The sequence below is a fragment of the Sceloporus occidentalis genome, unplaced genomic scaffold, assembly GCF_023333645.1.
Source record: "Sceloporus occidentalis isolate IW3139 unplaced genomic scaffold, rSceOcc1.0.p SCAF_14, whole genome shotgun sequence".
Classification (NCBI taxonomy): Eukaryota; Metazoa; Chordata; class Lepidosauria; order Squamata; family Phrynosomatidae; genus Sceloporus; species Sceloporus occidentalis.
This window is the reverse complement of record NW_028316994.1, coordinates 12,731,292-12,759,089: the sequence shown is the minus strand read 5'-3', so window position 1 is coordinate 12,759,089 and position 27,798 is coordinate 12,731,292. Positions and strand designations below refer to the sequence as shown.

The 27,798-nt window shown below is 40.0% G+C and overlaps 2 protein-coding genes across 2 annotated transcripts; both read right to left on the bottom strand.

Annotated features, from left to right (window-relative positions):
• Nucleotides 1–4,076: 4,076 nt before the first annotated feature.
• Nucleotides 4,077–12,659, bottom strand: LOC149304031 (vomeronasal type-2 receptor 26-like). The gene is made up of 6 exons (XM_089480931.1): nucleotides 12,655–12,659; nucleotides 11,596–11,887; nucleotides 8,750–9,592; nucleotides 7,618–7,845; nucleotides 6,735–6,861; nucleotides 4,077–4,981 (listed from the first exon to the last, which is right to left on the bottom strand). The coding sequence occupies exons 1-6, from the start codon at nucleotides 12,657–12,659 to the stop codon at nucleotides 4,077–4,079; spliced, it is 2,400 nt and encodes a 799-aa protein (XP_089337057.1).
• Nucleotides 12,660–15,338: 2,679 nt separating this feature from the next.
• Nucleotides 15,339–24,048, bottom strand: LOC149304030 (vomeronasal type-2 receptor 26-like). Its single transcript, XM_089480930.1, has 5 exons — nucleotides 23,887–24,048; nucleotides 21,589–22,437; nucleotides 19,342–19,569; nucleotides 18,202–18,328; nucleotides 15,339–16,258 (listed from the first exon to the last, which is right to left on the bottom strand). The coding sequence occupies exons 1-5, from the start codon at nucleotides 24,046–24,048 to the stop codon at nucleotides 15,339–15,341; spliced, it is 2,286 nt and encodes a 761-aa protein (XP_089337056.1).
• Between the last annotated feature and the right edge of the window lie 3,750 nt (nucleotides 24,049–27,798).

Here is a 27,798-nt window from a genome sequence, read left to right as displayed (position 1 = left end):
TATTCCTTCTACTTGCTCTCTTGTTAGCTCCAAAATATCCTATGCTGTTCAGTGTGTCCTCAAATGTCTCTGACATGAGTTACTGTGATCATTTATAAAACCTGACAATGGGCTACTCTGTCAAAAGATCCCAGCTAGTGATATCAACTCCCTGAAAAGACCTCTCTCATCCATTTTGTCCACTGGGAAGAGTTATTGGATTACATCTTCTCCTCCAAATGATACATCATCTTAGTCTGACCTCAGTTGAACAAGGAATGGCTAATGAGGAAGAAGCAGTCCAGTATTTCATTTTCCTTCCATTGTCTCCATTCAAGTTACAGAATTATGTTGATTTCCCATTATGCCTATTGTATTTCTTTAGAAATGTTTCTAGTATGAGTCTTTAGTCTTATCACCTAAAGTTATTCTGTATTGAAATATCCAGTGAATGACTTTGAGAGGCATGAAATAAATCCTCCTTTGAACTAGATTTCCATTGAGTTGTTATTAAGTTCTGGATCAAAGAGAAACAGGTAATTTTTATTGCCATAATGTTTATTTCCAGTAGTGAAAACAAGCATAAAGATGAAATAAATCAAGGGATAAAACCTTATGTCGCACATAATGGTAATAAATGTGGCTATTGTGTGCCTTTGCATTAGTTCCAACATATGGAGACACTAAGGCAACTTTATTACATGTGTTTCTTGGCAAAATTTGTTTGAGGGTGGGTTTCCATTGACTTTCTCTATGGTTAAGAGAGTGTGCATTGCCTAAGGTTACCCAGTGGGTTTTAATGGTTGAGCAGGAAATCAGAATCTGGTTGTTCAAAGTCCTAGTTCAAAGAACTCAATGGTAACAAATACCACTGACAGATAAACACTTGCCCAGGTCATACTCTGTGATTTAAAGCCAAACTCAGGAAACTTATGCATTACTATTTGGAGATGAGAATGACATTTTATGAGAAATGCAAATGCAAATGCAAATAATAATAATGATAATAAATTTGGTATGTGAATTCCGGATTAAGCTAGAAATCCCGTCTTCAGAACACTAGCTGGTTTAGCCCAAACAGTTAAATGAAACTTATGTCATAATCAAGTGTGTATATGTCTTTTCAAATGTTTTCAACTATTTGATTTTTTTTTAAAAATGTTCTTTTTAGCTGTTCCTTAGTGTTTAGCCTCAAGACAATTATATAACATTTAGGAAGAAATATATAGCTAGTGTTCCAGCAGTGGAGATCAGATCTCCACAGCCATCCTGTGTTTTGCTTTGATGCTTAGAGCCTGTGTAGACAGGCCAAAATAAAGCTGCCTTGTGTCACTTTGGAGATATGCTGTTTAAATGATGCATGTGTCCTAAGAGGTAAGAAGCCATGCCAAAGCCATGCTCCAGTCCTAAGGACTGAAGCGCAGCTTTGGAGCAGCTTCTGGCCTGTTAAGATGGGTGTGTCATTTAAACAGCATACCTCCAAAGTGACCCGAAGCAGCTTTATTTTGGCTTGTCTGTATAGGCCCTAAGAGAGGTTGGAGCAAACAATATTCACAAATTGCAAAATACCGGAATACCAAATGTGCTGAATCTGGCTTTATTAAAAGTATGTGGGAGCTTGCAAACAAAAAAGGCCACGATGAAGCTCACAAGAGCCAGTAATCCTATGTAACAAAGATTCAAGTCAAACATGAATCATCACTGCATTCCACTACAATTTCTTCTGGGAGAGCGTTCAAGTCCAAATCTTGGAATGGTGGATCAGTCCATAAACACACCATGCAAATACTGGGTTGAGTAAATGAACAGCAGAAGTTGTTAATTTTTTTCTCCAACCACATTTTAATCCTGAACAGATATGGTAACTGTTACATGGATTTGTAACTGGTTGACTGGCCGAACCCAAAGGGTTCTCAACAATGGCTCCTTTTCATCCTGGAGAGAAGTGACCAGTGGGGTCCCACAGGGCTCTGCCCTGGGCCCAGTGCTATTGAACATCTTTATCAATGACTTCAATGACAGAATTGGGAGCATACTTATCACATTTGCAGATGACACCAAATTAGGAGGAATAGCTAATACTCCAGAGGAAAGGATCAAAATTCAAAATGGCCTGAATAGACTAGAAAGCTGGGCCAAAGCTAACAAATTGAAATTCAAAACGGAGAAATGTAAGGTACTGCACTTAGGGCGGAAAAATGAAATGCACAGATATAGGATGGGGGACACCTGGCTGAATGAAATTACATGTGAAAAGGATCTAGGAGTCCAAGTAGACCACAAGTTGAACATGAGTCAACAGTACGATGCGGCAGCTAACAAGGCCAATGCGATTTTAGGCTGCATCAACAGAAGTATAGTGTCTAGATCAAGAGATGTAATAGTGCCACTCTATTCTGCTTTGGTCAGGCCCCACCTGGAATATTGTGTCCAATTCTGGGCACCACAATTCAAAAAGGACATTGAGAAACTGGAGTGTGTCCAAAGGACTAAAATGGTGAAGGGTCTGGAAACCTTGCCCTATGAGGAATGCCTGAGGGAGCTGGGGATATTTAGCCTGGAAAAGAGAAGGCTAAGAAGTGATATGATAGCCCTGTTTAAATACTTGAAGGGATGTCATACTGAGGAGGGAGTAAGCTTGTTTTCTGCTGCTCCAGAGACTAAGACCCAGAACAATGGATTGCAAGCTACAGGAAAAGATATTCCACCTCAACATTAGGAGGAACTTCCTGACAGTTAGGGCTGTTCGACAGTGGAACAAACTCCCTTGGAGTGTAGTGGAGTCTCCTTCTTTGGAGGTCTTTAAGCAGAGGCTGGATGGCTTTGATTGAGAATTCCTGCATGGCAGGGGGTTGGACTGGATGGCCCCTGTGGTCTCTTCCAACTCTATGATTCTATGAATACTGGCATAGTGAACATAAAAGCCAGAACTACTGTAATGGTTTTTGCTAAGACAGAAGAAACTACCACTGAGAAGATGATTCTCAGAACACTTTGTCATGGTTGGCAGGTCATTGCATGGGGCTGGCCAATGAACAATAAGGAACAGAGGAAACAGAGCAGGAGAGAGATGAGCAGACAGTAGGTCAGGTCCTGATTGTTAGTTTTGGCAATGGGGGTGCTGTCATGCTTCATAAAGATTCCATATATGGAAGCTATAGCTAGAGAAAATGACAGAGCTAGAGCAGTCAGGAAGATGCCCAAGAGACTGTAATAAGAGAGGAAGTTTGGTAGGCAATAATTTCTTTTCTTGTTGGGATGTTGATCTTCTGAGCATTTGAAAGTCATTCATATCTGTTTTAAAAATATTTTTAAAAATATTGACTATTTTCAAGCTGTGGATGTTTAAATCCATGGCTGCAGAATCTGCGGATGCAAAGGGCCAACTGTAGTCCAAACACTTTTTTTTTACTGGGGACAAACCACATGATTAACATGATACTGTTAAGTTTCGGTATGGAGATGGATGAATCAATCTATTTTCAGATAGATTTTTAGACCCAGGAGAAGTTTTTCATACAACAGCATGTTACCCTGAAGTTAAACACTGATTCCCTTTCTCTTTCAATAAAGGATTCTTCTGGTCTTAGAACTGGTGGTGGTGGTGAGGGATGACAGAATTGTTCCTTATACTACCCATAGTGCATTTAGAGGCACTTTGTGGACCCTAGGAGACCATAGAATAGCTCTGTCAGGACACATGTGGCCCATGGGCGGCACTTTCCCCACTTAATGTATGAAAAAAAAATCTTTATTTTAATATTATTTCAGTATTTCCCCCAAAGTGTACATTGATGCATACATTCCCTCTCAACAGTTCTGTGCACAGTTTAAAACTAATAATTGAATCACAAAATTTGAAGGTGTATGCTATTTGTTAGTGCCTTTAGAAATGATCTCCCATCCTTATTTCACTGTGAAATGAGTACATATGGAAGTAGTACATTCCAGAATGATTTATTTACATGTTTTTGTATTTCAGTTCTGTATTTTCTTTCTTGAAACAGTGCTTTCCAAGAATATGGACAGAGTGGAAGCCCTTGTGGATTCTCATGTAATTTTCATACAAATATTAATATTTTATTACAGGTCATTATTTACATTCTTTTCCTTTTTCTTAGCTGCTCCTTAGTGTTCAGTTCAGGCCTAAGCAGAATTATATAACATTTAGGTGTGAAGATACAACCCAGCAATCCAGCACCAGAAGCCAAGATGGAAAAAATTTCCACAGCTACCATATATTTCCCTTTAGTGCTTAAGTAAGTTGGAATAAATGACACCCACACACTACAAAACAACAACATGCTGAAAGTGATAAACTTGGCTTCATTAAAAGTATCAGGGAGCTTTCGAGCAACGAAACTCACACTCAGACTAAGAAAAGCAAGGAATCCCATGTATCCCAAAATATAATACAAATTATTGGTTGATCCTACATTACATTCCACTATGATTTCTTCAGGTAGAGAATGCACATCCAAATTCAGGAATGGAGGATCCATACATAGCCATTCTATGCAAATGCACACCTGAATAAATGAGCAGCAAAGAACAATAGAGTTTGCAAGGTTTTTCCCCACCCATTTCTTCACTTTAGATCCTGGCTTAATGACCATGAAAGCCAGAACCACTGTGGTGGTTTTTGCCAAGATGGAAGAAACAGACACTGAGAAGGTGATACCAAAAGCTACTTGTTGTAGATGACAAGTCAGTATGTGTGGCTGACCAATGAAGAGCAAAACACTAAGGAAGCAGAGAAGAAGGGAAATGAGCAGAGAGTAGGTGAGGTTCCTGTTGTTAGCTTTAACAATGGAGGTGTTCCGGTATTTAGTGACGGTTCCAAGAACCATTGCTGTGATCATTGCAAGAGAGAGCGCCAAAATAGCCAACATGACACCCAAGGGTTCATCATAAGAAAGAAAGTTCAGATGTTTGAGAAGGCATTCATTTCTTTCCATGTTTGGATGCCGATCCTCTGGGCAACTGATGCAGTCATTCATATCTTTAAAAAACAAACAAACCAGTGTCAAACAATCAAGTACATTACATATATGTCATATAACTCTCTATATCTATTTTTTTTGGTTCAACCAAGAATATTCATAAGCCCCATCCCCATATGTAAGCACATAGAACTAAGCATTCAGATTGTCAATAGCAGTTTTTTAAAAAAATATCATTAATTACTATGTGGGAGGAGATTATGAAGAGGGTCACATCAGGGGATGAAAGGATTAAAGTCTCTTATCATGCTAAATCTTCAGTTCAAATCATGGGCCTCCTCACAGTTGTTGTTGAGCAAGCAGAAAGCACACTATAAGCCATATTGCACCAAAAAAGAAAGCTGAAATGGAATGGGAGCAGCTTTTTCTGTATCTCTTCTCATGACGTCCTAGTTCTGTTCTCCTTGCTGAGGGAGATGGTTGTAAAAACGTGCCTTTTCTCTAGCAGATTTTTCCAGTGAAACAAAAGAAACACTTTTATAACCATCTCCCTTGAAAAGCAAATGGAAGTGCTACAACATCCTGCAGAGAGGCAAGGAGAAAGTTGCTACTCTCCCACTCCATTTTGGCTTTCTTTTCTCATGTGATAAGGATCTAAGACTTAGGAGGATGCTGTATAGTTTTCTATAGATAGAGGATTCCATAAGTTAGCATAAGTTAGCATAAGATATTGCATAAATTGTTTTAAGTATGAAATCAGGATGCCATAGGCCCACATTTTAAATTCTTTATGAATATGAATTCTCCTGAATCATGGACTTAGGTCTGATTTGAGAATGGGAAAAGGATTATGACTTCATGGTACCCTCACATTAACGCTTTTAAAAAAATAAATGTTCCATAAAACATTTCAATTTAAAAACATTTTAAATAAATGTTCCATAAAAGTTTTTCAGTAAACCATTCTTCCATACTATCTCTCATTCTGTGAAACAAAGCTGTAATATTGGCCTAGTACAGATGGACGATTAGCGGTGTCCTCCTGGCAAACTAGGGCTAGATGAGGCTGGGCATTTACATGCCCAGCAGCCCTAGTCTGCAAGGAGGCTGCCATCATGGCTTGCCCCATCTACATGGGTGGTGCCATGAAAGCGCGAGGATGCTGCAGTACCCAAACTGCGCTGGCCAGAAGTGACACAGTCGGGGTTTTGGCAGCTTCTTTTTGCTCCCTAAAGGGTAAAGATGGAGCTGCTCATCTGCTGAGTCCCATTATATCACTTATCTTAAAGCCAAATGTAATTAATGTGTGACACCAGGATTGGAACAAAAATTGGGCCATTGTGAAGAAGAAGAGGGCGATATAAGCATTACCACTGGGGGTCCAATCAGAATGAAACAAAGATGACTGAGGGTGCACCTACACTGTAGAAAGAATGCAATTTGACACCACCTTAACTGCCATGGCACCAGCCTACAAAATCCTGTGATTTGTAGTTTTATGAGGTACCAGAAATCTTTCACAGAGAAGGCTAAATACCTTATAAAACTACAGAGCCCAAGATCCCATAGGACACAAAGTAGTGCATTATTTCTACAGTGTAGATGCGTCCTGAGAATGCCCATTAGCTACTGAACATAGAATGGATCAAAATTTGGGACAGAAATGTGAAGTAGTGGTTTAGATGGGGTGTCTGGAGAAAAGAGCTGGTGCTCTGAATAGGAGAATACACTGCAAAATGTTATTAGAAGTCCCATTTGACTTGATTGTATACCTGATTGTCATAATATTGTCAATATTATTTTATTTCCTACCTTTCTGGTTTGACATCTTCCCTTCTGGACATGGAATACAAATATAGCAGCAAAATGGCTTCCCTTCCATCCTTTGTTTGCTGTAACCTGGGTAGCATGGGTCATTGCACAAGGCAAGGGGTACAACCTGCTCAAAAACAGAATGTCAAGACACAGATAAAGGAGCTTATCACTTGGTGCTTTAAATTGATTCCAGACTCCTGGGCTGCACCCAGGATGTGGGATGGAGGCGGGGATTATCGCACACTAAATCACTATGGAATTGCAGCCACCATCAGCCTGGGTCCCAGTTGGGTCCCAGACATGCTCCGCCAACACTTTTTAGAAGTTGGAAAGCTTTCTGACTTGGCAGAGCACCACTTGGACCCAGCTGAGACCTGGGCTGATGGCAGCTGGTGATTCCATGGTGATTTAGTGGTGATTTAGTGTGTGATAATCCCTGCCTCCATCCCTGTCCTGGCTGCAGCATGGGAGGCTGGTGCCGATTTAAAATGCCAAGTGATAAACTCTGTATTTAATGAATTTCAGCTTTCATCCTTCTTTCCTCATCTGCTTTTCTCATGGGATTTTCAGTAGACCGATTGTAGTGTGGGACCTGTTGTGTACAAGAAACAGCCTTTTCTCCACAGAAATAATTATATGCAAAAGATACTGTTTTTTGCACAAAAATCTCATGCACAAATTTTGTCCTCAATTGCGAAGATTCTCATAAGTCCAGGTTTTTCGTTGTCAGGTACTCTTGACACTTGGGAAACATGTTTTTTGGGGTAATTTTTGAATATTTTGGAATATTCTTTCCATCCCTAATTTATAGTAGGCAGACTTTCTGTGTATCCTCTGATGTTAGTTCACCATTTGTTCATTTTCAGGGTAACATTCCTACCTGGTTAAATCTGTGGTGCCATGTAATGATTGTCTCATTAATGAAGAATGGTCTTTCTGACAGTGACTGAGGATCCATTCGTCCTATTTTAACTTTTAAAAAAGATTTGTTTGGGAAAGTAAGCCAGTTCACAATATCAAATCCACCTGACAATCCACCTTCCTCATTCAAAGACACCTTTTCTCCAGCACTGTTGTTAAATGAAATCCTCTTCAGAAAAGGGTGAAGCTAGATTTTTTTTTTTAAAAAAGCCTGTTAATACAAAAGTCATGGGCAGAGATAACTCATGTTTTTCATACAAAACAAGCTCCTGACATAAAGAAAATCGAAAATGGGAAGATTGTTCAGTGCCTGCCAGTTCTTTGTCTGCTGAGATGGAAAATGACCATCAAGGATCTGGCACCAGAAGAAGATAACAATGTACTGCTCTGCATGGGCCTTCCATCTCCCTTGAACCACTCGTCCAAATGTGGTTTCAATTTACTTTGTTCAGGCTACAGTATTATAGAATCATAGAATCATAGAGTTGGAAGAGACCGCAAGGGCTATCCAATCCAACCTCCTGCCATGCAGGAACTCTCAATCAAAGCATCCCCAACAGATGGCCATCCAGCCTCTGCTTAAAGACTTCCAAAGAAAGAGACTCCACTACACTCCGAGGGAGTTTGTTCCACTGTCGAACAGCCCTTACTGTCAGGAAGTTCCTTCTAATGTTGAGGTGGAATCTCTTTTCCTACAGCTTGCATCCATTGCTCCAGGTCCTGGAGCAGCTGACAAACAGTATTACCTACAACTTTGCTGATATGGGGATTTCCTTGCTACTTGAGCCCCAATAAAGTAAAGAAGTCATTCCCACCAGTCCCAATTCCATTCCTCCATCCTAGTCCAGTAGTCATTTTTTAAAACTTCCTTTCTTTTCTCCTTCAATTGTTGACGAAGATTGTTCTAAAGTGAAAAAGACTTCTGAAGAACTGAAACAGCTTTTGAGGCAATGCAATGATCCTACTAAAGATAATACCCAACTCTGTTTTTTAATTTTACTCATGTATCACATGATTGCTTCTACTTAAAAAGAGTTGTAGTCCTAGTTTACATTATACCTATATCTCACTCCTTTCTTCCCAATGAGTACCTGCATGTGTGGTTTAGAAGGCTTCATCTTGTCCCCATCCACAATCACTCTGTTTTTGATTCTTGGTGAATACATGGCATGCAAAGCATGTGCAACAGCATACACAGAGTTGTAAATACTATAGCTCTGACTAGTCATGCTCATTTCAAAAAAAGGCCCAGGAAGGCTGTCTAGCTTCTCTTCTCCAGTGCAGCTTTCTTCACCTATCGCCAGATTTTGAAATAAACAGTCAAATGCCTGTTCCCAGAAGATCCTGACAAAACCATCTTCTTCAGATTGAGGATTCAGATTCTGAAGGAAATCTTGGAACCCTTGAACCTCAGTGGAGTGTATTGCAAAGGATAGGGCACCATGGAAAATTTGTATATTGAACGCTTTGAGAAATGTTGCAGATGAGAAGTCCCAGTCTGCTGTCATAATCCATATGTTGGCTTTAAACCTCACAGCATCTTGTTCTATTTGAAACAGCACCCACTGTAAATCTAACATCATATGCGAGTCAGCATGGACAACAAATATATCTGTGTTTGTCTTTGACAGGAACACGATCATGTTCTGAAAAAGGTCTACAAAGCTAAACACATCTGCAATGCTTTTTTGGGTTGGCATTCTTTCTGTGTAGGGTGTACAGATGCCACTCTGGGAAAACATGTGTTCCAAAGTCTGCACAAACTTTTCTCCTTGATCATCACTTATTGCAATGATCCCAACCCACTTCCAATTGAAGTAGAGAAGAAGTTTGACCATTCCAGTATATTGATGTTTTTCATTGGGGACCATCCGGTATATGGAAGAGGCCTGAGTTTCACCACTCACATCTGGAGCAGACAAAGAGTATGTGATCTAAACAGAAGAAATGTGTTTATATCATGTTATATCCACAACTGCCATCTGCCGGCCTGAGAGGGAGTTCGCCAGGCAAGTCCAGCTCCATCAGGGCTAGCCTGGAAGAAGGAAGAGCCCTCCCTCCAATCCATCTGCCTTGGTCCAAGCCTTAGAGGGAGAGAAGAACCACTGGACCTCATCCCCTTTCCCTCCATCATTCCCTTCTCCTTTTGTTTCGTGTCTTTTAGATTGTAAGCGTGAGGGCAGGGAACTGTCTGATTAAAAATAATGTTGTAAGCCGCCCTGAGAGCCATTAGGGCTGAAGGGCGGGATATAAATACCTAAATAAATAAATAAAATAAATTTTATATTATTTGGATAATGAAATACTTGTTTAATTGCTATATTAAATCTCAGCCATCATATGTGAATTCTAACCAACCTTGAAAAAGCTCAGAACCACACACACACACACACACACACACACATACACATATGCCTTGATTTCCCAACAAATAGTAGCAATAGATAGCTGAACATTTGGAAGATATCTATTGCTACTATTTGTTGGGAAATCAAGGCGTATGTGTATGTGTGTGTGTGTGTGTGTGTGTGTGGCTGAAAATTACTCTTGAGGCCCATTCATATTACACAATTATAGCAGTATTACTCCAATTTAACCTCTATGATGCCATCCTATAGAATTGCATAGTGTGAATGGGCCCATGGTTGTGGGCCTCTATAAACCTGGCCTTTGACCCTGAGCAGACTATGCCTGCCAAACTGTACAGTTGGTCCTCCATATCCATGGATCCCTTATCCATGGATTCAATCATCCATGGTTTGAAAATATTTCAACTATATATAAATCCCCAAAAGCAAACCTTGATTTTGCCATTCTATATAAGGGACACCATTTTACTATGCTATTGTATTTAAGGGGACTTGAGCATCCACAGATTTTGTTATCCATGGGGAGTCCTGGAACCAAACGCCAGCGGATACCAAGGGCCCACTGTATATACAAATTTCTGTTGCAAAAGTAAAACTGTTTCTTCTAGTGCACTTGAAATATAAGCTTGCGAGAAGGACTTGTGGACTTCCCTCTTAATGAATCAATACACAATACATCACAAAAGTAAATTGTAAAGAATTATATGCATAGAAGTGAATAAACAGTGAACTCTGAGTTTTCAATCATTCAGACTTTCATAGTAGGATTTGCCAGAGAAATCTACCATATATCAAGTTGAATGCAGATTTGAAAAGTTCACCATTATAAAGTTTCTGAAGGAACAGCTTTATCCATGGGGGCATTCAAATTCCATGTATGTCTACTGTAGTTGTAAGGCCCACTGTTACCAGGCTCAAAGTACCTCTTGTGGAGGAGCAAAATAAGGTATGGAAAGAATATTCATTACTATTGATTTTTCTGAAGAATAATGGGTTTCCTGATGCACAGGAAACGCTTATAAGGAAAAGTGTGGGGGCAAACATTCTTCATACTTTGTGGAGTCTCTGAAGGATTTGTTACACTTTTCCCCTTGTGCAAACTGCCCATATTGCCACTGTGGTGTGTAGTGGTGAAAGTTTACTCCTGTTTTGTTGTAGTGTGCCTTCAAGTCATTTTTGACTTATGGAAACCCTAAAGCAAAGCTGTCACAGGGTTTTCTCCACAGGATTTGTTCAGAGGGGGTTTGGCATTGTCTTCCTCTGAGGCTGAGAAATTTGGCTTTGCCCAAGGTCAGACAGTGGGTTTCCATGATCAAGTGGGGATTTGAAACCTAGTTCTTGGATTCATAGCCAACCACTCAAACTGCTAAATCATGCTGGCTTCCCTACTCTTACTAGTGCTAAAAATTTCCCACCATTTTTATGAGACCCTGATTCTTGGCCAGATTTGGAATACACATTCCCCCATATTTTGCAGCTGGAAATTGAGAAACTTATAGTCTAATGTATACCTTCCTCACAACACATGTTTATAAAGCATCAGTCCCATGTAGCCATATGTCTCTTACCTGTGGAATCTTGTAAATGCCAACAATTGTGGCTACATTGGCAGAGGTTTCAGAGTCCATTCCCCCAAGCACAGCTACCAGGCTCTTCTGGCCATCACACCTGTAGTTGAGGATGGTCCTTTTTTGACTAAACAAAAGGTTTATGGTGTTCTGGTATGTTGCTTTTGCATTAAATTGGCTGTCATGGATGTGGAACCCCAAAGTGATGTTGGGTAAGATACTGGGATTCTCATTGATCTCTTTTACAGCAAATGCCAAGGAGAGGATATGCTGATAGTTTTTTGGTAATGTGCTACAACCAGAGATAAAGTGATATTTAAGATGTGTATTCTATCTCCTATGAACTCCCTCTTACCCTCCACCAGTCCTGCAGGAGTATTTACTTCAGAGCTTTTCATTCATTTCATATGACAAGATTCTAAATCACAGCCACTCATTTCAATATGGTTTATTCGTTCCCTCGAAACTAAATCAATTACATGTACTGTCTTTTCTTATAACACAGAAAAGATTTTCTTTCAGTATATCAAAACCTGAAGTTACAATGTCCCCTTTCCCTTTCTTTACACAGACTTTAAAATGTGGCCAGATTTTAAAATAATTTTGGAGACTTTTCTTTTACTGAATTTGTCAACATAAGTTTAATCATGCAGGCAGGGAAAGATGTGGACAGGAATACAGAGAAGACAGGAATACAGAGAAGACAAGAAAGGTACAAAAATAAGACATAGTTTTTGGTGGGCTTTTCAGACTATGTGGCCATATTCTGGAAGAATTTACTCCTGAGGTTTCATCTACATTTGTGGTGGCATCTTCAGAGAAAGGTGGCAGGTGAAACCTCAGAAATAAATTCTTCCAGAACACAAGCACATAGCCTGAAAAACGCACCAAAAACTATGGATGCCAGCTGTGAAAGCCTTCAAATTCACATTAAAATAAGACAGCCTGTAGAAAGAGGGACACATGGCACAAGATTCTAGATCAGCTTAACTTAGGGGCTAAGCAGAGCGAGAAGAAACGATGGCAACTGGGTGGAGTTGGGGTGTGGCAACAACATACCGCATGCCCCAACTCCGTCCTGATGCTGGCATCATGCTGCCTGCCCGAGCACATGGTGGGTGGCATCACTCCATTTCTTTGGTGCAGTGTTTAGACGCATCAAAGAAACCCAGGAAAGCCACTGCCGCTGTAAGAATGGCAGCTTTTGCCACTCTAAAAACGAGCCCTCTGATTGTTTCTATTTCTGCTTCTTACAAAAAAGAACATAATGTATGCATGCATGTCCGAAACACAGAAGAAGAGAGAGAGAGAATGAGAGAGAGGAGATAGCTCTTACATAAAATGAACAAGAATCTTGTTGGGGTGTTCACTGAAACGGAGATGATCAGAAACAGAAAAGAGCTGAGAAGTGATTCCTCCAATGATGAAATCACCTGGCTGGTAATATTGTTCTTTTACTTGGAGGCTGTAAAACCTTGTGCACATAACAGGATTCTTCCGGAGGGCATTTGGAGGAAGCAGCAGCAACAACATGAAAAAATGTTGTAGCATGGAGTGCCCTGTTATCCAAAATGCAAAAGTGTCTTCCCTAGAAACGGTTTTAATCTTGGTCTCTGTCATTTGGCACCAGTCTAGTTAAATCACCCTGTATTTAATGGTTTTGTAGTGTAATGCTGAACTATTCTAACAGCTACTGTTTATACAGAAAGAAAAAACAGACATACCCAAAATGGCATAGCCTTAGTTACTTACATTCACTCACTCCTGCATTGAGATGTATATAGACATTTTTATATCAGCAATTTAAAACTTCTACACTAGTCTTGTGGTCACCAGGAGAGTGAATAATTGTGACTGAGGATAATTACAGGGTGAGCAACCAACTCCTCAAGGTGCTCTATACAGCATCAGGTGCAGAAAGAAAGGTAAACAGGGCACCTTTCAGATGAAGGAAACCATTTGCAGGTGCCATCAATACTATTGCTGGCCCAAAGTTTCATAAGGGCAAGTTTTGATATACAATGGACCTTTGTTATCTGCTGGGGTTTGGTTTCAGGACCCCCCCCCCCCCCCCATGGATATCAAAATCCATGGATGCTCAAGTCCCATTAAATACAATAGCATAATAAAATAGTGGCCCTTACATTAAATGGCAAAATCAAGGTTTGTTTTTTATTTAAATCTATTTTTTAAAAAATTTCAAACATTATAATAAACATGATATGTAAGACATACATAGCAAAAATATAAACATACATGCATACATTACTAGCTGTATTTGTTGATTAGTGCTCTCTATACATTAAAATAATTTCCTTACTATTTGTACTAAATGGCTTGGGCCCAGGGTACTTGGAGGACCGCCTCTCCCCATATAATCCGCCCCGCGCTCTCAGATCGGCCAGGAAGCAATTGTTGAGAGTTCCTGATACGAAGTACACCATGACTGCACAGAGGGCGTTTTCCAACTCTGCCCCGCAGCTTTGGAACTCTCTTCATGGCGAGCTCCACTTGGTTACCTCCCTTGACCTGTTCAGGAAGAAGCTGAAGACCTACCTCTTCCAACAGGCTTTCCCCTAGGCGTTGTGATATCTGCTCTCTCCCCGTTACACTAGCACTTTTAAGCTAGTTATTGTTGTGGTTTTTAATGTTTGTAATTTTTATCTTGTTTTTAAAAAATGTGATGTATTTGTTTGAAATTTTATAATGTAGATACTGTTGCAAATTGTACATTGTTTAGTACCCGCTTTGATCTCCTTGGAAAAGTGGGCTATAAACAAACAGTATTATTATTATTATTATTAATCACCTTTTACTATATAAATTTCTTGAATTTCTCTTTTATTACTTAATCGTAGAGGCCTTTGTGCTTATTACATTTTCATGGTTATTAATTCTACTTTTTCTCTAGTATGTTCTCCCATCTCTTTTATCCTTTTGTTATCAATTGTTATAACCAAAAAAGGCTTCCATAAAACTCCAGTGGAAAGCAAGGGCTCAGTATACTACCAAATATTGAAGACTACAATTTAGGGATAATGAAAAGCTTTGATCTGGCTATGACCAAGACATAAAGTATTTCCCTTTTTGTGTCAATTTGACCCGAGTTAGAAAATCTCTAACATTCCTCAGAGAAAGTGTGTGTGTGTGTTTGTGGGTGTAATACAAAATGGTTATTCTGTCCATGGAACTGATTTTTTAAACCACAAGAATGTATATGATCAGAAAGTGAAGGAATTTGATTTTGAATTACCAAGGCTATCTAACATTGATGATATCTAGGAAAAAGTAACAGAGATTTGACTACTGATATATCAATAATAATAATAATAATAATAATAATAGAAGTGCTTCAACTTTCCAAATGGACATTTTTCTAGCAATTAAAAAGTGTTAGGTAATGCTGTGGGATTCCTATAATCTATTTAAAAGGTAAATGACTCCTCTTGAAGGCTTCCAGCAAAGCCAATTCATCACCCTGTTTCCCAGAAAAAGATGATTAACTGAGTTTGAAGGGGATGAGGGACACCTCTCAGCATAAAGCCATGAATCTATGTAATCTTTGTCAAACAATGCATGTGTGATTAATAGAGAATTGTTGTGGATGGTGAGTAGCCATTTCCCCCAATATAACTCCTAAAACTGATTTGAGTAAATAATCTGATTAATAGATTACCCCAATCATCAACTCACTATATTCATCAAGTGACACCATATAAACTGCACAGGTATAAAATAAGATTCTAAAAAAGTGTGGGGCTACATTTTTGCTTTTTATGTCTTATAAGCAGCTCTTTACTATTCAGTTCTGGCCTCAAAATAATGATATATATTTTGGGGGAAAAGATACAAACTAGTAATCCGGAGCTAGAGGCTAATATGGAGAAGATCTCCACAGCCACCATATATTTGCCTTTGGTACTTAAATAGGTAGGAACAAATGAAACCCAAACACTGCAAAAAACCAACATGCTGAAAGTGATAAATTTGGCTTCATTAAAAGTGTCTGGCAACTTCCGAGCAAAGAAAGCCATGATGAAGCTGACAAGAGCCAAAAGTCCCATGTATCCCAAAATATAGTAAAGTATTTTGGTTTCATTGCACTGCATCACAATTTCTTCAGGTACAGAATGCATGTCCAAATGTGGAAATGGAGGATAGGCACAGAGCTGTACTATGCAAATACTTGCTTGAATTAATGAACAACAGATAACAACTGAATTTGTAAATCTTTTCCCCATCCATTTTCTCATTTTTGATCCTGGCTTAGTGGCCATGAAAGCCAGAATCACTGTGATGGTTTTGGCCAGGATACAAGAAATGGCTAATGAGAAGGTGATACCAAAAGCTGTTTGTCGCAGATGGCAAGTCACTATCTGTGGTCGGCCAATGAATAGAAATGAGCAGAGGAGGCAGAACAGAAGGGAGATGAGTAGAGAGTAGGTAAGGTTCCTGTTGTTGGCTTTGGCAATGGGAGTGTTGCCATGCTTTATTAAGATCCCAAGCATCAAAAGTGTGGTTGCCGAGAGAGTGAGAGCTGAAACAGCCAAAGCAATGCCCAAAGGTTCATCATAAGACAGGAAGTTGAGAGACTTGGCAAGGCATTCAATTCTGATTTTATTAGGATATTGATCTTCTGGACAATTCAAACAATGAGCCATATCTTTAAATATTTAAATGTAAACATTTTAGTCTGTGTCTGCACAAGCCAAATAACACATTCCCCCCCCTTGCCCCACAGTAATCAGTGCAGATAACACAGGGCTCAATCTTTGATTCTGGTGTGAGCTGTCCTGACGACGTATGGCCAGTTCGGCACAGAACTCATATTATACCACCCCTAAAATAGATTTTTAAAATCTCACCTTTTACTCTGGATCTTCTCAGAAAATCCAGAGTGTTCCAGAGTGAACTGGGTGGCTTTTCACACATAGCTGTGCCACCCGCCTCCACTGGCATGGAGCCGCTCATTCTGAGGTCAGAACAAGGAGCCCAGCCATGTGATTGATACTGGATACTTCATTTTCAGCCTCAGAGGAAGCGATTCATGCTGGCTGTGGCAAAGGCAAGCAGCATAGTGAAACACATGTGCAAATAGCTGCTCGGCTTCACTCTAGAGTGCCCAAGTAACAGGGGGAATTCAGAGCTGCTTTGGGGCCAGAATACTCAAGGCTGATCCTGGAGTATTCTGGACTGTGCAGACACAGTCTGAGTCAGTTTCTTGGAGACTGCCATAAGAGCACCTCTTAAGAGCATCATGTTGAGGCCAACAGAGAGAAGTTAGTGAAGTTGCAACACTGAATCATATAGTATTTATTGAAATATTTGAATGCACCATTTTCATAACTTTTGTACCCTGCTCCTTTCTTTCTCTCTACATACACCTCTATCTAATGTTGAAGAATCTTTCAGGCACAGTTCATTCCTTCCCTTCAAGCTCTCCCATTTTTAAATTGCACTGACAAATGAAACAAATGGAGTGGTATCACATGGTAATGTTGCCTTAAAGAAGCAGCTTCCATTCAGATCAAGGAACCTCATTTTCTGTTTAGGAAACCTCATATCCAAGAGATGGAAAAATACAGCCTGTGGACCCCAAGTTGGCCCTAATATCATTTAGGCTCCCACAAAGTGACTCTACCTCATGGTTGTTGTTTTTTTTACTCATAATGACCCCAAAACACTCTTGGGAGTGTTCCAAGAGAGTCCTTTTTAAAATAGCCCAGGAGAGGGGAAAACATGGCAACATTTCCCCCATAACCTCTACAATATTAAAATTAAAAAGTAATAATAATAATAATAATAATAATAATAATAATAATAATAATAATAATAGGGTGAGTTCATGTGATCCTCCACGGTAAACTGAAGGAGCATTAAACACTTTAACACTGGATAGTTGCCCACACCTTCCTTATCTATACACTTATGTTCTGGAGAATCCTCCAATTTTACAGAGGAGCTTTCTTGAAGGAGCTATGGAGCTTATGTGTGTAAGGACTTCTATAAAAGTGGCCCTCTATTTAGTGGTGTCATTAGGGTTGGCATCATTTAATAATAATAATAATAATACTAATATAGTTTTTTTGCTGCGGTAAATCATGGTGTCACCTCCCATTGACCCCCTCCTATACCACATCATACAGAATCATTAGTAATGTTTGATAAAAGGGGTTTATCACACGGAGCTCCAAACGTTGCGCTTCCATCGCCCAAACGTCATCAAAATGGGGTTGAAGCATCACCAGTATGATCATGCTTGGGGCTTCTAAAGTGAAATGGAAGAGTTATCACCATGGAAGCACTTTTCTTATTATTAACGGATTAATCCGTTAATTAAAAAAGAGCTGCTTCCATGGCGATAAAGTTTCCGTTCCACTTTAGAAGTACCTGCGGCATGTTCACACTGGTGACACTTGCACCCCATTTGATAACATTTGGGTGATGGAAGCGTCACGTGTGATAAACTCCATTGGAAATTATATATATTATATATATATATATATATATATATATATATATATAGAGAGAGAGAGAGAGAGAGAGAGCGAGAGAGAGAGAGAGAGAGAGCGCACTCAACAAGTTGAAGAATATGAGGTCTCTTACCCTTCTGCCTTGAAATCTTGCCCTCTGGACATGGAACACATTCATAGCAGCAAAATGGCCCATCTTTCTTCCTTTGTGTGTGGTAACCTGGATGACAATAGTCATTACACAAGGCGAGGGGAACAACCTACCCATGAGAAAGGAGGGAAAAATATGGTTTTATTTATTTATTTTTTCATTTCATTTCATTTGTATGCCATCTTTCTCCCAGAAGGGACCCAAGGCAGCTGAGAAATAAAAACATTTAAAAAATAATTACAATAACAATTTGAAACAGTTAAAATAATACACACACACACACACACACACACACACACGTTAAAAGACTATGAAGTTTGACACAACTTTAACTGCCATGGCCATCCTACATAATTCTGGGATTAGTAGTTTTGTGAGGCAGACAGTACTTTGGCAGAGAAGGCTAAAGACCTTGTAAAAATACAAATTCGAGGATTCCATATGATGGAATTACAGCACTTCAACTGCATTATTTCCACAGTGTACATCCGGGCTGCTGTCACACTGCATAAATAAAACAGTTTGACACCACTTTAAGTTCCATATGTCAATGTTATAACATCCTGGGATATTGGCACCAGAGGTCTCTGAAAGGGAAGGCTAAATATTACATAAAACTACAAATCCGAGAATTACATAGCATTGAGTCATGGCAATTTAAGTGGTGTCAAACTGCTTCATTTCTGTGGTGTGGAAGCACACTCAGATAGTGAATTCTAACAGGGTAAGCATACATCTAAGCCTGCAAATATATAATTTTGCATTTCATTATAATGACTTTACAGTATAGGGATGAAGACCCAAAAAGCTGTTCCTAGACAGAAACAGTTATTTTATTAGATCCTGAAAAATTAGCTAAAACCACTACATTATCAGTGGAGGGGAGGGAAGATTCCCAGATTGTCACAGAACCCCCCCCCCGCCCCAAATAAAAAAAAAGGAAAAAAAAAAGAATCTTACATTAAGTTATGATTCTGGTAGATTTCTATGGTTCCTGCTTACATTAGAACCATAGAAATTCTGTGAAGTCGAAGGCTTTCATGGCTGGCATCCATAGTTTTTTGTGGGTTTTTTGGGCTATGTGGCCATGTTCTAGAAGAAGAAATTCTATTCAAGTGCTACCTGATTAAAGCCACTGGGCCATGTAATGATTGTTTCATCAATAGAGAACATCTTTTCTGCTGGCTCTTTAAAATCCATCCTTCCAACTTTCACTCTTGCAAAGGATCGGTTTGGGAAGATAATCCAGTTAATGATATCAAATCCAACTGCCAGATCACTCTTGTCATCTAATGAGACTTTGTCTCCAGCACTGTTGTTAAATGAGATGGTCCTCAAGTAGCTGTGGAGCTAAGATGAAAGAACATGAGCCAGCATTGACAAGGGAGAAAAGAATGTGCCAGATCATGAAACCATCAGGTCAGATGGCATTCAACAATGTTGTACTGAGGTACAGCAGAGGACAGCTATGTGTATTGCTGTGGCTAATGACGCAACTGGACTCAAGCTGAAAGGACGTTCAGCTGTTGAAATGCTGAATGTGAAAGGAAGGTCCAAAGCTGCACAACACATACTATAGGAACAAGGAATGTGAGAAATCTGAAACAGGTGAAAACAGACATAATGAAACAAGAAATGAAATAGGCTCCGATTTGAGCACACTCAAGCTGCAAACCTGCATTTTCAAGAAGATCGTAACCCCATCCGGCACAGGCGGAATTGCCATTCCCTGATCTGTCTTTTGACTCACCAGGACCACTTCCATCTTGTCTGGATTAAGATGATTTGCCCTCATCCAGTTCAGTATTGATGACAGACACCACCAAAACAACTTTTGGTGGAGAGGAGTAATGGAGTTGAGTTACTCCCACTTACTGGGGGGGTCTGCAAATCCTACCTAGAAAAACAGCAGTACTTGCTCTCACTGTCTTCAGTTCTAGATGAGCTACTTAGAGGCAAAACAGACCGACTTGAAGCACCAGTGTAGGGCAGCGTAGGCGTGTGGCATTTGGACTACGTCTGTCTCGATGCCCCCCGCTCCCATGCTGGCATCATGCTGCACCCGCTTGCCTGCCCAGTGAGCAGCATCACGGCACTCCTTTGGCATCGCGTTCAGATGATGCATGCCAAAGGAGTGCTGGAAAGTGCTGCCATGGTGGCAGGATGGCTTTTTGCTGGCTCTAAAAAGAGCAGCATTTTGCTGTTTCTTTTAGAGCCAGCAAAGTGCTGGATTGGGCCCGCAGCATGAGGTTGCCATGGCCCCGATCTGGCACTGAAAGGGGCGGTGGGACTCTGCTCTATTGGGGCAGTCTGTAGAGTCCCTGAGTTAAGTGTCTGTATGTGAAAATATATACTTAACTAAATTAAATATATATTTAACTATATTCTTAACTAAGGACCTTATTGCACACACTTTTGTTAGTGTTCTGGGCACAGGTAAAAGATGTGTGCAGCTGAGGGAGAACACATTTTACTACACACCGCACTGTCCTCATGCTGGCCCCATTCTATCACCAGGCCTTTCCCATTCAGTGCTGAGGTGTGCCATTTTGCTCCGCTGGAAAGCTCTGCAGTTGGAGCAAAATCGCATGCCTCAGCACTGAATGGGAACAAAGGTAGGTCATTTTAAGTGCAGTCCCTGTCTCCTGTTCCATTTTTGGGGTTTGTAGTTCAGTGAGGCTTATGAGCTCTCTGGCTGAATATTCTAAATGCCCCTTCCTAAACTACGAACCCAAAAATGCAATAGGAGGCAGGGATTGCCTTTAAAACATCCAAGCCCTGTTTTAAGTGAGTAAAGTGATAAGCTCCATGGTTTTATAGTGTTTGCTTTGCCGTTGCCATCAGGTGTTGCTTCTCCTGCCCAGGGAATTTTGATGCTCAAGTAGTTCTCAAACATTTTACCTTGGTGACTCTTTTTACATCAACATGAGGACATTGTGCTTCCCCACTTTATGTAGTATATGAATAAAAATATTTTGTTTAGTGTGCGTATTTTCATTCATTCGTAAAAAAATCGTATGTTAATATTTTATAAGGAATTGTCATCCTTTAAATTAGTATGATTTAAGTATGATTTAAGTAAATCCAATATTTAACTCAAGACTTGTGTAAATTTTACACATAAAAATGTTTGGAAAGAGGAAGAAGAAGGATCAGAGCCTCCAAATCTCACCTCTGCCACTTGAAGAGCTGTAGCATCCCCGTGGGTCCCACCCCACTGTTTGAGAACCACTGTTTTAGACCATACCAAATAGAGGAAAATAAATTTCTCTGTGCCTTAGTTCACTTCACTATTATGCAATATGCGAAGTTTATTGTAGTAGTAGTAGTAATAGTAATATTTATTTTGAATTCTTTCTGAGGCATTACCTGAAAATGTTGTGATTTAGCAATGTTCAGTCTGTTTCTAACCACCATTTCTCTGTATTTAATTCTGGATGTATACATTGCATGCAGAGCATATGCCACAGCATAGACAGCATTGTAGATGTTGTAACTTTGTCCAGTCATGCTCATTTCAAAAAAAGGCCCAGGGAGGTCCTCCAGCTTCTCTTTCCCTGTGCATCTTTTACTCTTCACATCTGTATCTGTATCTGTATCTGAAATTGTACAGTCAAATGCCTGCTCCCAGAAAATCTTGATGAAACCATCCATATCTGAGTAGGGGTTCAGAGTCTGAAGGAAAGTTTGGAAGTTCTGGACATCACTGGATAAAATTGCAAAGGATAAGGCACCATGAAAGACTTGTGGATCTAGAGGTCTGTGAAGTATCTCTGATGAGAAATCCCAATCAGCTGTCATAATCCATAAATTCAGTGTTTTATTATTGTATTTTAGCAGATTTAACATTGTCTGGAAGCATAACATGGTTTGAGAGTTAGCATGTACAACAGACACATTGACCTTTGTCCTGCTGAGAAAATCTGCCAGATTCTCTAGATCAGGAAACAAATCAAAGATGTGACCGATGTCACCTGAAATTGGCATTTTTAAAATGAAATCACTACAGATGCCATTCTCAGAAAGAAGATGTGTGATGGTCTTGGTAAACATTTCTCCTTTGTCATCATCCATTGTAATAACCCCAACCCATTTCCACTGGAAATGCAGGAGAAGCTTTATAATTCCTTTGTACTGATAGTCTTCCATAGGGGCCATCTGGTATAAAGACACCTGGCTTTTCCCATATACATCTGGAACTGACAAACAGTATGTGATCTAAGAAAAAACAACAACATATAACTGAGGTAGAGATTACTGTATATACTCCTATATAAGCCTTAGCCCCATCTGCATCGGATCACCCCCCCCCCCCCATTACATAGTCACCATGTACCATGGTTTCCTCCTCATCCATCAAGCCTTTAGGGAGAGCACAAACAGTGATGCCTGTCAGAATTGTGTAACTTTTTTGGCATTGTTTTTCTTTGCTTCATCCTTTATGTCCTTTGTTACATGTCTCTACATCTTGTCCTCAACTTATCCACAGATCATATCAAAATCCTTAATTTTGGCTCTCAAACCTTCTCTCCACTTATACATGAGGTCAGTCTATGCACTTATTAAAAGTGGAACCAATCTATCATAAGGGCCAATTCTATGTGCCTTTACTCAGATATGTGCGTCTCACACACTTCTTTCTCCAAACACCTCATCACATTATAGACCCTTACTTCAGTACCCATCTCAATGTCTGCATCCCACAGAAATCAACTATTTTCTCTCATGGACATGTGGCAGAAATGCTTTGATTGTGTCATTCAGCAAGGCAGAATGAGGTTGGACTGGATGGTCCTTGTGGTCTCTTCCAATGCTATGGTCCTATGGTTCTATGAAAGATGCATGGTATAGGAAAAAATACAAAGTATTCCCTGTTTACATGACATAGTAGACTAAGAAGGATGCTTAAGTAAGCCTGTGGTCCTGATTCCACATCACCAGTTGTTATCTACAATAATGTAGCTCTGTCAGATGATGCCACCCCAAAAAACCTATCCTGTAGGACAGATAGCATCCCAATCAAAGGATTTTTGTGGTGCTGAGAAATGACATTTTCAGTGATCTCCAGGTTGCAGGGTGCATTGAGACAGGTATCTGGAGAGACCCCCTCAAGGTCCTGCTGGAACTACTTGTTTCAATGGGCTGTATGACTGGGAAACAACTGCAGAAGTCATTTCCCAATGCCCTACTCTGTAGTGGAAATTCTTCATTTGGGAGACTGGTTTACAAGATAGATTTTGATGGTCACGTTTGGCCATTCATGACTGTGAACATGAATCCACAAAGTTACAAGATTGTAATTCTGGTTTATGATCTCATAACAACTGAACAAGAGGCTAGCCTGCAATTTCCAATGTTTAGGGGACAATAATGGGACATGATTAATCATTCTATTCGCTTATGTTTTGCCCAAAAGTACACATTTGTGTCCATGTTTTATGTTATATACATTGCTTGACCATAAAGGTATTGAAACACTGATTTATATAATAATCCCAGAGAGAGACTGATACAAGATGGATCTTTGGAATACATTTTGCATAACATAAACCAATAGTAATCCTTTCTAACATACTCAAATAGGAACAGTACTTCAGGAAGTACAAGTGTCACAAAACACAAATCTGTCCCGGGGAAATAAAAACAGACCAAGGTATGTCATCTTACCTGTGGGATCTTGTAGAGACTTAATATAGTGGCTATGTGCAAAGATGTTTCAAAATCGTGCCCTCCAATGACAGTTACTGGATTTTTTTGGCCATCACAATTGTAGTTCAGAACAGTCCTGTTCTGACTAAAGAGAAGATTTAAGGTGTTCTGATAAGTCATTTTGGGATGAAAGTGGCTGTCATAGATGTGAAAACCCAGAGAGATGTTAGGTAAAATCCTGGGATTTTCATTGATCTTCTTCACAGCAAACACCAAAGATAGGGCATGTTGGTAGTTCTTTGGTACTATCCTAAAGGAAAAGAAAGCTTGAGTTGAATCTAGTCAGGCATTTTTGTATAAATAGTACATCCTAAGCATATTTACTCAGATGTATGTGCCACTGAGTTTAATGGAGTTTAATCCCCATTAGGTGCACCAGAGACCCTGGTCCAAAACACACTGCAGAAATAATCCAATTTGAAACTACTTTAACTGCCCTGGCTTGGTTCTAGGGAATTCTTGTGAGATAGTTAGCCTTCTCTGACAGAGAGCTTTGGTTCCACAATAAAGTACAATTCCCAGGATTCCCTAGTACTGAGTCAAGCTACCTGAGATATGTCCATGACCATATTTTCCAGCATATCTGCCAATTCTATCTTAAAACAGTTGAGTAGAGCAATTAAAAACTCATCCATTCATTTGATCAGACAATATGAAACAATTTAGGATATGTTATGCCATCTTACACAGTTAAATTATAAATTTTGTCGGTAGGATGTATATCGAAGTCGAAAGATTCAGCAGTGAAGAAGAGTTGAGAAGTGACCCCACCAATCATGATTTTTCCAGGCTGATAATTCTGGTATTGAATATGGAGGGGATTGATGATGGTACACATAACAGGATTTGCCTTACTGTCTGTTTGAGGAAGAAGCAACAATAGCAAGATTCTCAGGGAGAAGACGTACTCTGTCATCCAAAAGGCAAAACCTTCTTCCACTGGCAGAGAATCCCCCATTCCTATTTTAATGACGATCACTCAGCAGAAGACTATTCGAAACATTGTGCTGTACTCCTACTAGCTTGTCTGCCCACTACTAAACTGATCTGACAACTCAGATAGTAAAATAACTCCCACGTAAAGAAACACACAATCCTGGCTTGCTTATAGTATCTTATCCAATTCTGAGAAGTGCATCATTATTATATATCTATGCTTCAAAAATCCAGGTGGTCTGTGGCAATAAGCAGCAGGCTGAATGATTGTTGTTTTAGCTAATTACAGAGTGAGCAATCCTATTCCCCCAAGAATTGTTTGTGCAAAATGCCAGCTCCATAGTAATGATAAACATGGATGCAATTCAGCCAAAGTGAAGCACTCAGTTGTGAAATCAGCCAACCATGTTCAGAAAGTGACATCAGCTAATTGTCATGTTGTCTAAGAGGTGCCTTTGACTCATGTGGACCAGTCTATGTAGCTGAAACAGGTGCTTCAAGAATTTGGCCACTGGACGCCATGGTTTAGAACTGCTTTGGTGTCTCCAGGATGGGAGAAATCCTAGAAAAGGAACATAGTGTTAAGAGGCCATGGATGTTCCAGAATATCAGTGGTATATGTGAAGTGACAAGGGATTATAAGAGATGTAGATTCCATGATAGCCACTGCAACATAGACTTTCTAGCAAAATGTGCATCTCTTCAGCCAATCTCTACTCCATTTCTGAATTCTGAATCCTTTCCACACAAGCAAACACACACTAACCTAAGAGCAAATGTTCCAACCACCTTTCTGCTATCTGACAACTATCCACAATTTCCTTTGCTGCACTCAATCCCAATTAGACATTCAGACTAACCATGAACACAAAGGCAGCGGGAAGGAGAGGGGTCCATGGCACTATTGTTGCCACAGCTGCTACTACCTCCCTTTCCTGGTTGGCCAGTAGCCCTGACAGACCCAAAAGAGGCTTCAGGGTGGCAGCAGCACACCAGTCCAGAACACCTGACTAGGTGTAACCCCTGAGAGAAACACAGGACAAATGAAATGTTCAGAGAAGCCAGTCAGGATCCGGCTGGCAAAAAGGTGGGGGCTGGCCTGATGAGCAGATATAAAAATGGGGAGGAGCAGTTGAGAGAGGTAGAGTGTGTCATGATGGCAATAGCAATTGTAAGTATATTTCTATACCACTTATCAGTGCACTTAACCACTCCCTAAGCAGTTTATAGTGTGTGAGCTAATTGTCCCCAACAAGCTGAGTACTCATTTTAGCAACCTATGGAAAGATGCAAGGCTGAGTGAACCCTGGAGTCCCTGGCATTGAACTCACAACCTTATGGCTGTGCATGGCTGCAGTACCAGCATTTAACCACTGCATCAACAGGGCTATGATCCTGAGGGATTAACAGCCAGAATGGCTGGGGGTGACAGAAACTGGCTATGGAGCAGTTTAGGTTACCAGATAGAGAAGGATAACTGTAAAAAGGATAAGGGAAGTCCTAAGAAACAAGTAATAGGTTCTGTGAGTAGTGGACAGATAGTGAAGTGAAAGCTTGGATGCACAATTTTGACTTGTATATAAAGTCTAAGATTCATAGGATTTATACTCCTGTTGAACAGATTGTAGAGGAAAGTGTGTGCAAACAAATATAACACCATTGAAGGGTAACTGAAGATATTGAAAGATACTGAAACAGTGATCATTTTGTAACCAGCGAAGGAAAATAATTTTTTGTAACTGCAAGCTTTAAGAACCACCTAACAAAAGAAACAACATCATAAGCTCTTTGTTTAAATAAAACCTGATTTTTCTTCTTGTTTGCAACCGAGAAGCCTGAAGTGATTATTTGGTAACAACAATAAAAGCACACTACCAAGTATCTTAAAACATACTAACGAGGGGTAAAGTGTAAGGTAGGTGTGGTAGGACCCAGGGATAGATAAGTAGTTTTTGAGGGAAGAAAAGCCTTGAATTACTAAGGGAGAGCCAGGTTAGAAACCATGTGTAACCTGGCATAGTGGGTCACCACAGTCACCCAATGTAGCCTGCACTCTCTGCACCCCTCTGGCAACACTTCTGCATGAAAATGTCTAGAAACATTCAGTGGTAACTTTCTTTATGAAATCACGACTGTTGTCTTGCCTTCACCTATTCACATACCTACTGATGTCATTTATTTTGTGAAGCACCATGCAGAATATACCAACCTTTGCATCCTTCCAGTGGGGAATGGGTTCAGACCAGTACATATGGATATCATGCCAGTGAAAGTTGGATGGTCTGATGTCAGTAGGCAATGAATCTCCTTTGGTGGGGAGGGAGATGAAAGAGATATCTAAGATTCTGAATCTATTTTGCAGCTAGGGATCAGTAGTTTGAGTAGATGAGATTAAAAAGCAGCCTCCCCTACATCACATAAAGGAGGTAGCAGAGATGTTCACATGATTCCAGGCTACAATGGGTTGTTGTAAGTTCTCTTTTCTACCGAAAAAGGGCTCCTGCAAAAAACTAGCATGTATGAATATCAGTTTAATTAATTAAATATGATCTTTTAATTTCAAGGCCATATTCTGATATCTGTTTATTAATTGTAAGAGTTCACAAAGACTTGTGGGGTTTAGAGTTGGAATGGTCAAAACAAATTTACTAACCAGGATCCTCAAAAAAAAAAAAATCTTACACACTTTTTCAGAATTAGTACAATTAGGCCCGTTACAGATTGGGCCTAAAAGTGCACGCTCTGTGCATGCTAGGGTTAGAAAGGAGCATCCTTTCCAGATGATCCCAACCCTGGCACGCACGGAGCGTGCACAAAATGGCGGCGGCCGTTCCACACGGCCACCACCATTACGACGTCATGACTGCGCCGCCTCCAAATGAGGTGGCGTGGACGTGACGTCCTTGTGCCGCGCGAGGGTGCTTAGAGTGCCCT

Coding starts and splice junctions, on each gene's coding strand:
- LOC149304031 (XM_089480931.1), bottom strand. Junction 9,593..11,595: donor GCATTTACAAGATTCCACAG/GTAAGAGACATA, acceptor TCTTCTGTTTAG/ATCACATACTCTTTGTCTGC. Junction 7,846..8,749: donor CTTCTAAACCACACATGCAG/GTACTCATTGGG, acceptor AAAAAAATCTAG/CTTCACCCTTTTCTGAAGAG.
- LOC149304030 (XM_089480930.1), bottom strand. CDS start 24,048: ATGACTTATCAGAACACCTTAAATCTTCTCTTTAGTCAGAACAGGACT. Junction 22,438..23,886: donor GTCTCTACAAGATCCCACAG/GTAAGATGACAT, acceptor GTTTTTTCTTAG/ATCACATACTGTTTGTCAGT. Junction 19,570..21,588: donor CTAAATCACAACATTTTCAG/GTAATGCCTCAG, acceptor CTTTCATCTTAG/CTCCACAGCTACTTGAGGAC.